We start from the raw sequence: 13,406 nt of genomic DNA, 5'->3' as shown, positions 1-13,406 counted from the left end.
TAATGTGGTCTCTCTCCCTGTCCCTCTGCCCCTCCCCACCAAAGAAAAGAATGTTGTTGCAATGATTAAGAGAAGACAAATTCTTGAACTTGGGGGCTATGGAAAAAAGAGAGGTGTGTGGTTTAAAAAATATTTCTAAAGATGGTGGTTCAAGTGTTTTAGAAGAAGGAAGGGAAAACCCAAAAAACTATTGATCCCTTCCAGGTGACAAACCTGGATTACTGGGGGGTTGGGGAACCATGAACATGATGTTGGCTTTGGAGAAGGGGAGGATTATGTGCATATTTGTACACATGGTGAGTACATTGTGGTGGTCAGCAGGCAATCAGAGACGTGGGTTGAGAACAAGAATGCAGATTTGAGATTTATTTACATTTTCAAGATTGCTCAAGAAGGAAGATTTCTGAAGGAGAGAAGAGATAAAAGAAGAATGAGAAATGTGGTGACATCCGTATTTAGGAAGACCAGGGGCCAGACAAGGAAAAGTCAGAACTGTTGGAGAACTTGGAGGTCCTTGTAATCAAGGGTGGAAACAATTTCAAAAATGGGTTATTTGTAGCCTAAAATGTTACAGAGACCACAAGGAAGATGATTTTGAGCACAAAAGATGAAGAGAAGTAATGTATGAGGTACCTAACACAATTCTGGGTACATGGAAAGAACTCAGCTAATAGCAAGTATTATGATGGAATGATCATTAAATATGGGAGTTAGGAAGTATTTTTCAGACCCACCAAATCTCTTATACAGAGTTGGAGCTTAACAAATACATTGAATGGGATGATGAGCAATGGCATACAATAGAGGAAGAGTTTAGGAGTGTTGATAATGTGGAGGTGTCCAACTCCTAGATTCTGGGATTTACCGTGCATACAGGTTAGTATGCCTGGGGAGCCAGGCCAGCCATCACGGAGTATAGTCAAGACAGGGGTTGATGGAAACTTCCCACTAAGATTTCCTGGCTTCTCACAGGTAGTACAGAGAACTGGCATCAAGTGCAATGAGTAACTTCAGTGTCGTCAGGGAATTTGTGCTGCTGGGGTTTTCACATCTCCATGAGTTCCAGATCCTCCTGTTTGCATTCATCCTATTGATATATGTGCTAACAGTACTGGGGAACCTGGCCATTATCACCCTCACATGCCTTGATTCCCACCTCCACTCACCCATGTACTTCTTCCTCTGCAACTTCTCCTTCATGGAAATGCTGGTCACTTCCACCGTGGTTCCTAGGATGCTGGCAGACCTGCTATGCACTCATAAGACCTTTTTCCCGGCTGAGTGCCTCACCCAGTCTTTCCTTTACTTCTCTTTGGGTTCCACCCACTTCCTGATTCTCACAGACATGGCCTTCGATCGCTACGTGGCCATCTGCCGCCCTCTGCACTACCCAACCATCATGAATGGTCCCATGTGTGTGAAGCTGGTGGTGGTCTGCTGGGTGGTCGGCTTCCTCTCCATCGTGTCCCCCACCCTGCAAAAAACACGGCTATGGTTCTGCAACCCTAACATCATCAGCCACTACTTTTGTGACTCTGCCCCACTTCTCAAGCTTTCCTGCTCTGATACCCGCCACACTGAATGCATGGACTTCTTCCTGTCCTTACTATTTGTGCTGGCCACCATGCTGCTGATCATAGTGTCCTACATCCTCATTGTGGCTGCAGTGCTGCACAGCCCCTCCTTCTCTGGGGGCCAGAAGGCCTTCTCCACTTGTGCCTCCCACCTCACTGTGGTGGTTCTGGGCAATGGCAGTGCCATCTTCATCTATTTGAGGCCAGGCAAGGGCCACTCCACACACCTCAACAAGGTGGTGGCTCTGATGACTACAGTAGTGACCCCTTTCCTCAATCTCTTCATCTTCACCCTTCGGAATGAGAAGGTCAAGGAGGTCATTGAAGATATGACCAAAAGGCTCCTCTTCAGAGATGCAGCAGTCCACAGATGAGAAGGCCCAAGAGCACCTATTAAGTCACAGGAGTAAGGACCCTCCACTGCCCACACTGGAGCTCCTCAGTCTCCTTCTTCCCAGTCTCTCCTGCTCCCTCACCCCCACAGAAGTCTGCTTACTCACTACAGAGAGCTAACGAGCTCACACCATCTGAATGTTTCAAAGGCAAGTATCTGTAAGCCTGAGATAGACAAGGAATAGGTGATTTTGAGGGAGCCTTGGAGTGAAAACAGTATGATAATATCAGCAAAGATATTATCCAAATAAAATTCTCAGTCCAGGATTTGGTACATGGTAAAAACTCTGTAAATGTAGCTCTTATTATAAAAATGTGTTATTAAAATCTCTCCTTCCCAGTCTGGCTGTATGGTTTTGTTTACATTCCTTTTTCATTTATTTGTCTGCAACTTTTTTGGGGGGTGTTTTTCTTTCTCATGAACTGACTTCAGAATCTAAGATAGGGTTCTGAAAGTGGGAGTTTCTCTGAGAAGAGCAGAGAGGGTTGGCATCACCCAAATAGAAGAAACTTTGTGCCTCCCACTGGGACCGCTTCTCTGGGATTGCTCCTAAAGTAGTAGCACTACTTACACCCAGGCTGCCCACTGCTCCTGTCCAGCCCCTCCAAATCTCTTGCTTTTAAACAGAAATGACTCTCTGGGGGCCACTTTCTCAGCCCCTTACACAGATAGGTCATGAGAGCCCCAGGCCTAACTTTATCCTTCCGGTGCTCTCAAGAAAGAAGGGAAAGCTAGATCATTGTTCCCAGACTGACTACCTTCCCCTTTACAAGCGCTAGTACCTCTCTTCTCCTATAGAACTTAAATCCATCTCCCAGAGGAAGGGCCTTCTGAGGTTGGCTTTCCTGGAAGCAGCCTGGACAGGAGGTTACCAGGGGCCCTGGTGGTAAAGCAAAGATGGTGGAAGCCAGCTGAGAAAGGAAGAAATGGAGTGGGACTGGAGTTGTGGAGGCAAGGCTTTCCCTGGCAATCCGGGAATGGTTTAGGAAGTTAGGGGGAGACTGTGGGAGTGGGAGTAGCTCTAGTGTCTGATTTCTTGTACCAGCTTGAATCTGGACTGGGCTGGGATTTGTAGAACAGGACAAAGAGTAAATGCAAATTTCTTCCTACTTCTGAAACTAGCTCTGCCCACAGGATATCTAGAGGAGAGGTCTTGGTCCTTATGTGCAGTGTGGATAGGCCAGTGTAGGGGCCACCCCATAGAGCCACAGCTGTGAAGTAAGGGGTGGGGGAGAGGGAACATCCGGGGTGCGCCACCCAGAGGCATGCGTCTCTGGTTATGTCCAGGGAGTTTGACCTCCAATTAAGCCTTTTTTTTTTTTAGACTGCCACTGGACACATTCTCATTTGTGGGCCTCTGCAAAAGGGGGGAGATACTTTTAATTCTGCCTTAAGGCCAGCAGGGAAAACAGCTTTTCAACCTGAGAACTTTTTCTCCTCCACCTCTCAAGGGACTAATTACTTAGTCTCCTCGCAAACTTTGTGAGAAACTGAAGAACTAAATGGGAAGCAATTATCTCCTTCTGATATGCAAACACTTTCCTCCAGCTTCTCCTCCTAAAATAATCAGCACAGATCCACTCAGATGTTCCTCCTGAGAGACTCCTTCTTGCTGCTACTCTCTCATTTCTGCAAATTCCCTTAAAAAATTAAACATAATCAACAGTCGGCAGCCATCTATTGCCTCTTTTTCATTGCGTTGTCTTAGCAGTGAGATCTCTGGTCTGATTGGAAAGGCATAGATGGCCTCTGGCCTCCACAGTAATCACCCCATCACACAGCATCACTCAGGCATGACATTCCCGACAAACTTGCCTGTGGTCCCCAGCTCCCCCAAGTGAGGTCCTTGGCACAGCTTTGGCATCTCCGCTAATAAAGAATGCAGAATCTTGGGCCCCACCCTGGACCTGCTGCATCAGAATCTGCATTTTCACGATGATTCACATGCACATTAATATTTGAGGAGCACTGATTCAGACAGTCTGCTGGTTGAAGTTTCAATCAGGAAATTGTGTAAGAAAATCCTTGCGTCAGTGTCAACACTGTGAAGGGCACTGGAGGAGCCCCCCTTCCTTGAAGACTTCCAACCCAGGACCTATTTTTGGAGACAGTAACCAGGATTTAGGCCCCAAGATTTTCATCCTAGTCTGACTTTAAGCCTCCAGAGAGACTTAGGCCAATGGTCTAGCCTCTGATTTGCTGTGAGAATCCTGTGAGGACATGACCTGGAGATGTTTTGGTTCCATACATTTGTCTTAATGTGACAGGGGCCCTGGGTGTGCACAAAGTCAGATGAGGCTCCTGGATAGACATAACCCAGAAAATACTGATGACAAACTTCCATCTTGCTGGAAGGAATCTGAGGACACTCGTTCTAAGTCAAAGTGGGTGTAGTTAAGTCTCCCCAGGTGTAGAGTCATGATGTGACTAAATCATTGCCTCTTGGAGTTGCAGGGGAGTGCATGGGCCACCCAGGCACACCTCCTATGGGTGCAGGCATCCCCTCTGCAGCGCACTTCTCAGGTTGGCAGGGAGGGCCTGCTGGAACCAAGTTTAGGGATGGTGCACTCTTAGCTGTGAGGCAACCCCTTTCTTTGCTGCAGTGGCCTCAATTTAACCTGAAACCCTGAAGTCCAGCCTCAGTGGACTTTTAACATTTGCCCGCTATCCAAATTCTGCAATTCTGAGTTAACAGGCAGACTAGCAAATAAGGGAAGATGGTGACATATTCCCCTAGAAGATATTCGAGTGAGATGTCACCATGGAACTATTTCTAGACCTCTCACCATCCACATTGCTTCCTCTGGCCCCTGTTGTTATGTGGGTCTTAGAACTGGTTGTGGTACTAGTTTCAACAACTAACTGGGATAGAGTGCAGTGGCATTAAGTTCTTCTCATGCTTTGTTGGCTCCACTTCTGTTACTATCAACAAGGATGGCATGCTGTTTTTAAGGTTACGGTGTTTACTCATATTCCAAATTCATCTGCAAACTTCATTACTAAAGATAGCCAGCATTTGTTGAACACCTACTATGTTCTAGGCACAGAAGATACAAAGATGTAGGGCCTGGTACCTAACTTGAGGAGCTCAAAATTTCTTGTGGGAAAACAAAACTTTGTGCTCATGACTAAAATATGCAAAGCACTCTGGGAATACAGGGAGGGAATGTCCGATTTTCTTTGGTTAAACTGACAGTATTCTCAAACATGATATCATTTGAGTTGAGCTTCAAAGTATAGAGAGTATAGAGAATGGGAAATGTGCATTCTGGAGAGAGGCAACTGATATGTAAAATAATGTAGACATAAAAATGGCATATTGTATGGGCAACAAAAGCACAGAGAGATCAAAGATATTTTCACAAATCAGATCCAAGTCTCTTGGGGAATTTGTAAGTGTCCTTTGAAGGATGCTCCACTCACTGAAATCACAGGACACAGCTGTTTTATAACAAACTTGGCAGTGGGTACAAAGAGCATCGATGTGGAAACCTTTGCATGCTAGGGCAGTTACTGTATTCACAAAAGGTACTATTTCCTTTCAGTTTTATTGCTTGCAGTTTTGAACATGACCTAAGTAAGTTCAGAAAGACCTAGGAATAGTTCTGTTAAAGGACAAGTCCATGAGGTTTGCTTCTATAGGAATTGGCACGTATCTGACCCAAGGGAAGGAGAATGACAGAGGTGCTGGGTTGAATGGGGAACAGGATCTAAGGGAACACGAAAGGTGGAATGCTACAGTGATGCTCTGAAGCCCTCTTGAGAACTGATAGTTAAGTTTTCAGGAGTGTAACAGAACATTATTAAAAATTAAATAGTAGAAACTTACAATCAAGCAGATTATGTTAAAAACAAAAGTAATAAAAATTCAAAACTCCTAATTATTTCACTACATTTTACTTTTATCTATGCTACTGAAGTTGTTTGTTTCATGTTAGTAGTTTGAAACTGGACTGGGTGGGGGTAAAATAGACACCAGAGAAATTGGCAAATGCTGGAGGTCAGTAAATGCTCCAAATAGAGACGTGGTTAAACATTTACCAGCAGACCACTGGATCACTGCCTCCTTTCTTCAGTATCTGTGAGGCATTGTTGCAAGGAACATATTTACATTAGGAAATTGAAAGCTTAAAGAATTGGTGAACTAGATTGATGTGAACATGGTCCTCTACAGACAACATTGAAATTTTCTAACTTGGCCTTACAGGGTTTTACACCTTACCAAACTTCTAAAATTCCATGTATGCAAGGTCTTCATGCTACCTACTGACCACTGCAGGACCCAAGCCTGACTTTTATTTGAAAAATGATTCAATTCCTTTATCTTCCCTCATCAAAACTTCCGTACTCTTAATTTCTTGCTCTCTTGTCCTGCCAAATGGAAGAAATAAATCTGTTTTTTGGCTTCCGCTGGAATTTACATGTATGACAACTGCTTCTTACATTAGCTATTCAGAACCTGTATTCCTAATGGTTGCTTACTAGAACACGGTATTTCTGGGTTTGGAATGCCAGACAAACGGAGGGTTCCTTGGGGTAGGGCAGGCGTTGTAGAGTCAGGGAATCCTGCCACAGTTTCTGCCTATATTTAAATCAGTTCTGGGTGTTATAATCTTGTTCTCCTACCTCTCTGCAATTATGTCCTCCTACCCCTCCACAATTACTTCTGTGGAGTGGGAAGGCTGTTGCCTTCTATCAAATGACCTCATGTAGACTAACAACAAAATCAATTGTTCCCACCTCCTGGGAAACATGGTATTACAAGCATCCCCTGCTTTTTCAAGTTTGCATTGCACCATGTTGGTACCTGTTTTCAGTAACTTAAAGAAATTGGAAGAGGATTTTCACTTTTATGGGAAAAGGTGAAAAGCGAAACTATCGTTCAGCATTTGTTTTGCAGTGAGCTGTTACAGGGTAGCGCACACTCCAAGCAGTGAGCGTGGCGCCACCAAGCTCCTTCCCCAGAAACCACACTCAGCTACTCAGCATCAAGTGAGTGAGCATCTGTGCTTTATCTCAATTTATTTTGTACATCTGTTAGCAAGATGTGTCCTAAGATATCAGAAAAGCCTAAGAGATTATTTTTTGCATCTGGGAATGCCTAAAAAAATTTTCATACAAATTAATGGTAATTGTTTCTTTGCTTTATGCCAGTTCTGCTTAAGAAAGTTATCATAGGAATGCTCTACTTTCAGATAGCAAGTGGGTGGGGGTCGGGGGAACCTGTGTAGCAAAGGAAGTGTGAATCTACCAGGCAATTAACATTATGTATGGACTGAATAAAAATATTTCTTTCATGTACAAGTGTTATTTGCTATCTTTCAAATGTTTGTGGATACTATTATGATAAATGAAACACAAACCTTTAAAAATGACAATGAAGCTATAGTTGCTTTCTGACAGTATGTTTCTTTCAAGTGATGGATATTAAACATACAACTATTGTTTATGAAGGAGTTATTAGAATTATTGCAATTACAAGTATATACACTTGATGGGAACTGGATGGATTTACAGTGAATAAGAGGCTGGAGGCGTCTACACAGAGTGGCTTCAGATCCTGGAGATAATTAATCCAACTTTGATCAAGCTCGAAGAAGAATTTCTGAAGATGGAGAGATGGAAAAGAAGTTTGAAGAACCAGATTGTATTGTCAGTTCTGCCATCACTTTGACCAATTCTTTTTTTTTTTTTTTTTCTCAACTGTATTTCCCCTATTCCTTAGTGAGTCAGAAACGCTGCCTAGCTGCAGCCCAAGAATTAGCATTTCCCTTCTGGGCTCCCATGGCACTTGTTAAAATAGAAGAACCCCTTATCAAAATATGCTAGAATTCATTATAGCTTGTCCTCTGTCTCACAGATGGAGAAATCTTTGAGGTTAGAATCCACATTTCTTTGATCTTTAATGGCCAGTGCTAAGCAGAGTGCGTTGCTCATGGTGAGTGATCAGTGAATCTTTATTTAATTGGATTATGAGGGTAAAACCAATTGGAAAACATGTATAAAGTGGTTTATAAAGTGTGAATAATATATATAATATACACGTATATGTAAGTGTCTAGCTTTGGAGATGTGGCTTACTTAGTGGTCCGTTGGTATATGTACATGTATACGTAAAGGTAAATTATCAGTAAAATTGTTTTTACTTTCTCCATCCTCCTTCCATTTACTCTACAAATATTTACTCTTTGAGGTGGTGAGCAGAGGATAATTGGAGAAAATAAATCAGTTGGAGCAACAGCAACAGCAAACATCAGAGTCATTGCTGTGATGTGTCCTTGGAGGAGACACAAGACTTGCAACCAGAAGCTGAAACTAGGAACCTAAAGACATCCTCTGATTTGGGTAAAGGGCACCTCAGCAAGAAAGAAACGAACTCTTCAGAAAGTCAGAGGAAGGGGCACCTCTCTTGAGAAGGGGTTAGCCTGCGGTAATACTGGAAGTACATAATGAGAACCAACGGACCACTAAGTGAGCCATGTCTCCAAAGCTAGACAATCTGTATCCACCAAATGAGCCCACAATTTCCTGCCTTGTGTATTTCCACATAGTAGACTTGTAAAAATCTTGACACTTGTGGTAAATTAGTAGTTTTTGTTGTCTTAAAGTAAGTGGGTCTAGAAGTACTCCCTTGATGCGTGAAGTCATTGTAGTTTACTGGGAAATGTAGTTTGCTAAATTAAAGTGTATTTGCAGAAACAATTTGGCAGAATATATATATTTTTTAAGTAGGCTCTATACCCAGCTTGGAGCTTAACATGGGGCTTGAAATCACACTCCTGACCTGAGCTGAGATAATGAGTCAGATGTTTAACTGACTGAGCCACCCAGGCACTCCTTAGGAGAATATTTTCCATTGGGGGTGTCTTAGAAAATCCAGGATTGGGGCGCCTGGGTGGCTCAATCAGTTAAGCATCTGCCTTTAGCTCAGGTCATGATCCCAGGGTCCTGAGATTGAGCCCTACATCGGGCTCCCTGCTCAGCAGGGGAGTTTGCTTCTCACTCTCCCTCCCCTGGCTCATGCACTCTCTCTCTCTCTCTCTCTTTCTCTCAAATAAATAAGTAAAATCTTAAAAAAAAAAAAAAAAAGAAAAAGAAAATCCAGGGGAGGTGAAAGCTAAGAAAAAACCATGGGTCTGAGGTTAAAGTAACAGGAAGGCTTTATTTATTTATTTATTTATTTTAGAAAGAAAGGTGGGGGAGGGACAGACGAGAGAATCTTGAAGCAGACTCCCTGCTGAGCACGGAGCCCGAGACAGGGCTCAATCTCAGGACCCATGAGATCATGACCTGAGCCAAAACCAAGAGTCAGTGCTTAGCCAACTGAGCCACCCAGGCGCCCCAACTGGAAGGCTTTTAAAATTTCAGATTGTAGTTGGGAGGGAAGGGCATTGGAGCTGATGTTTCATCCCAAAGCTTTCCGGAATTTTATACACACACACACACACACATGCACACACATGTGCACACACACACATACCTGGGCTGGATAGTATCTCTTGATCAGAAAACACTTCCTGGCTGCTGTCCTTGAATGGAAAGCCCACATACTTCCTTGTACTGAAAGTCTTACTTCTGGCTCCCCAGGTTCTGGGCTACTTTCAGAGTTCTTGTAGCTGCCAGTGGGTATGGGAAGCACCTCCACGGTGTCCTGAGAGGGCCAGACACTGAGCACTGAGGACTCACTGTAGTTATCATGCAGAAGCACAGAGGAAACAACCTAAAGAAATTCAGCAGTGATCTTCCTACCCAGCCTGGTACTCTGCCTCCTCTCTGCGTAGACCTGCTTGACTGAAGTTGGCCAGGTTCCTCAGGCTCATCATAGTGCCTTGTGGAGGCCTTTAAGCCTCTGCATCTGCCCCCGTAGCACTGCCTTGACTGTCTCATTGCGGAGGGTAAGGATAAAGGGACTGAGAAAGGGGGTGAGGACCGATGTCACCAGGGCTACGGTCTTGTTGACTTCCACAAAATGTGCTTTGCCAGGCCTGACATAAAGGAAGATGGTGCTGCTGTAACCAATGAAGACCAGGATGAGGTGGGACCCACACGTAGAGAAAGCCTTCTGACGGCCGCTAGCAGATGGGATCCTCAGCACGGTGGTCACAATATAGCCATAGGAGATGAGGGTCACCAGGAAGGAACTGAGGACAAAAGCCAAGGCCATCATGAAGTCCCAGAATTCCAGCAGGCTGGTGTCTGAGCAGGACAGCTGCAGCAGAGGTGCATTGTCACAGAAGAAGTGGTTAATGATGTTGCCATGGCAATAATTGAGATAAGCCCGGGAGATGACAGTGGGCACCATGACTAGGAAAGGAGCTGCCCAGGCAGCCCCTGCCAGCCTGATACACATAGCCCAGCTCATCAAAATGTCATAGCACAGTGGGTGGCAGATGGCCACAAAGCGGTCAAGGGCCACATCTGACAGGATGAGGAAGGAGGTGGAACCCAGGGAAAAGTAGAAGTAGAACTGGACCATGCAGCCAGTGAAGGAAATGACTTTATGGGTGACCAGCAGGTCTGAGAGCATCCTGGGCACTGCAGTCATGGTCACCAAGATCTCCAACAGGGAAAAGTTACCCAGAAAGAAGTACATGGGTGTATGTAGGTGGGTGTTGGCTATGACCATGACTATGATGACAGTGTTTCCCATGAAGGCAAGAAGATAAAGCGTGAGGAAGGGCCCATACAGCAGAACCTGCAGCTCACCAAAAGAGGAGAAGCCCAAGAGGACAAATTCAGAAGGGTGGCTCAGATTTGCCATGATCCAGGAGCTGGGTCCTGCATAGAAAGGAAACAGAGACAGAGATGTAAGGCAGAGATAGCAAGACAGAGAGACAAAGAAAGAGAGACAGAGAGGGAGAGAGAGAATATCATTGACCATGAAACAGAGACAGAAAGAGAACGGGGAGAGCAAAACAAAGTCAGTGGTCAGTGATAAACAGAAAGAGAGATAACTACATGGGAATATGAGAGAATCATAGACGGGGTCATAGAATTAAAAGCATGGAAAGCCATTGATAAGGAGAGAGACAGAGAGGAGTGGATTAAGGAGGACAGCAGAGTAGCAGACATCAACATTTCAGAAGGAAAGAAGGAAACAAAAGAAGAACACAGAATTAAGAGAGGAAGACCAAATGTGTGAGAGGGAGAGACAGTAAAATACAGGGAGGGGAGGAAACATGGAAAGAAAGAATTATTGTAAGTCACCCTGAAATCCTGGAGTAAAGGTTGATGCTGGGGGCATCTTGTTATGACTCAGAGACTTTGTACCAAGATTCCTTTTGAAGGGTCCCTTCAAGTCTTTCTGGGCTGTCTCTCTTTTGAGGACCTTCACTCATTCACATTTCTCTAGCTATGATCATGAAATTAATGGAAAGTCAGAGTTTTGAGTTAATAAAGTAGCTTCCTTGGACAGGGGCTCTAATATGTGCTTGCCAAGATGGAGAGTTGTAAAGATACACAGGGTCATGGAGATAAGCCTCAGAACCAGGTGGCTACCCTGCCATTGACTAGAAGGTTGTTAGCATCCTACCTCATGGTACTGCTTTGCTGCTACAGTGTCTCCCCTCCTCTCCTGACTCCTGTCATTCTTACATGGTGGTTTGGGGCACAAGCTATGAAACTGTGTTTGAATTCTGATCTGAAACTTCCTTGTGGAAGTTAATCTGCTCTTTATAACATGCTCTCTGAACCTCAGTTTACTCAGCTCTAAGATGAAGATAATGATGGTACTGGCTTCTAGGGTTATTGCAAAGATTAAATGAATGAACTACTTAGTAAGTGACCGGCACATACCAAGTGCTCCACAAACAACTGTTGTCATTGTTATTGTTATCATATGGCTGCCAATGGTCTCAAATTTTTCTGGCCCATCATTGCTCAACACTTCCTTAGGGCCAATATGTGGGGTATGTAAATATGTGTGTGTGTTTGTGTGTGTGCAAATATTTCCACAACTTTATGCTGCCTTAGAATTTAAGTTCACTAAAAGGATACTTTCAAAAACTTCCAATTGTCAAAGGAAATAAACACTATAATACAAACTATCAGAAGTGGAAAGAGCAAAGCTGTATATAGTTATACTCTGGCCCTCTCTCCAGCCCTATGAAAGCTTTTCTAATGCTGTGACTTGGCCACTAGCAATGGTATTACAATTTAAAGAAGAGGCTTTGTCCCTCTATTAGCTTCTATCCATCCTACTGATTAAACCCTAATAGTAGGGGCGCCTGGGTGGCTCAGTTGTTAAGCGGCTGCCTTCGGCTCAGGTCATGATCCCAGGGTCCTGGGATCGAGCCCCTCATCGGGCTCCCTGCTCAGCGGGAAGCCTGCTTCTCCCTCTCCCACTCCTTCTGCTTGTGTTCCTGCTCTCGCTGTGTCTCTGTCAAATAAATAAATAAAATCTTTTTAAAAAAAATAAACCCTAATAGTAGGTCTAAAATCTACACCCAGCACTGATAAATTCAAACCCAATCCTTATGTCTCTGCTGTACAGAAGCTCAACCCATATGTAAGTCTAAGCCACTCACCTTAGCCTCTAAGTGTCTTCTTCTCGAGCTGTTAACATTAAGAAATTCACGTCTAGAGATTTCCGCCTAATCAGTTCACTCTGTAACATGAATGACATGAGATACGTGGTTCGCTGCTCTTGGGGGGTATCTTACAGCTGGCAGGAGTGGAAAGGGACTTCCGTACAGCTGGAATGGCACTACTAGGTGAATGACTCCTCAAGCTATAATATCTCCAACCCCGTGCTAATTTCCTAATTAAAGACTGACCCTGTATCACCACAAAGACCAGGGCAGCAATATTGATGAGGGGCAGGAACATGGAAAAGAAGTTCTGGAGACCAGAGGGGAAAGGTGCTGTCTTTGCCCCTTCTCTCCCAAGGATGAGTGTTCTTGGTTCTCTCTACCCATCATGTCTCCAAGCTTCTGGTTTCTTGATGTGATTTAGAGGTGAACTTATGCTGGATGGGAAACAGACTCCAGCAGAGTGTTCTTCAGGGGAATGATGGGAAAACAAGGAGTCCTCTGGGGATTATAAGGCACTGATATTATTCCTTAGAATAATGAGTAGTCTTACGTTCTGAGGAAGTAACATTTGAGAAAAAGATCTGAATGAAGAAAGGGATAGAGACCTAGATACACCTAAGCAGCAGGTGGCTTAAGCTGGTTCCATGGCAGTGCCTACTCTCTGACCCTTCCTGGACTAAAATTATGGTAGACTGGGTAAATGGTCAGGGTTTGACAGTTTCATTTGGAGATTTTGTCTCAGTCCCAGATCCAGGATTTTGAGATCAGGAGAAGTAGGGAATATAGGCACTGGACCACATCACCCTCTTGTCTGAATTCTCCAGTGTCATCTGTATAAGTTGGAGAATCAAAACAGTAAGCTTAAGAAGAGATATCTTCCTCTTGGAGGCAGGGCCCCTGATAGAA

At 44.2% G+C, this 13,406-nt stretch overlaps 2 protein-coding genes across 2 annotated transcripts; one reads left to right on the top strand and one right to left on the bottom strand.

Annotated features, from left to right (window-relative positions):
- The first annotated feature begins 1,000 nt into the window (after positions 1-1,000).
- LOC110582807 (olfactory receptor 6V1-like) lies at positions 1,001-1,948 on the top strand. The gene has a single exon (XM_021692825.1). The coding sequence runs from the start codon at positions 1,001-1,003 to the stop codon at positions 1,946-1,948; it is 948 nt and encodes a 315-aa protein (XP_021548500.1).
- Positions 1,949-9,787: 7,839 nt separating this feature from the next.
- LOC110582808 (olfactory receptor 6V1) lies at positions 9,788-10,729 on the bottom strand. Its single transcript, XM_021692826.1, has one exon. The coding sequence runs from the start codon at positions 10,727-10,729 to the stop codon at positions 9,788-9,790; it is 942 nt and encodes a 313-aa protein (XP_021548501.1).
- Between the last annotated feature and the right edge of the window lie 2,677 nt (positions 10,730-13,406).

The sequence above is a fragment of the Neomonachus schauinslandi genome, chromosome 12 (genome assembly GCF_002201575.2).
Source record: "Neomonachus schauinslandi chromosome 12, ASM220157v2, whole genome shotgun sequence".
Taxonomy (NCBI): domain Eukaryota; kingdom Metazoa; phylum Chordata; class Mammalia; order Carnivora; family Phocidae; genus Neomonachus; species Neomonachus schauinslandi.
Note: the sequence above shows the minus strand (reverse complement) of the source record. Positions and strands in the feature narration are given on the sequence as shown.

Excerpts from the sequence above, each read along its gene's own strand:
- LOC110582808 (XM_021692826.1), bottom strand. The coding sequence starts at position 10,729 with ATGGCAAATCTGAGCCACCCTTCTGAATTTGTCCTCTTGGGCTTCTCC.
- LOC110582807 (XM_021692825.1), top strand. The coding sequence starts at position 1,001 with ATGAGTAACTTCAGTGTCGTCAGGGAATTTGTGCTGCTGGGGTTTTCA.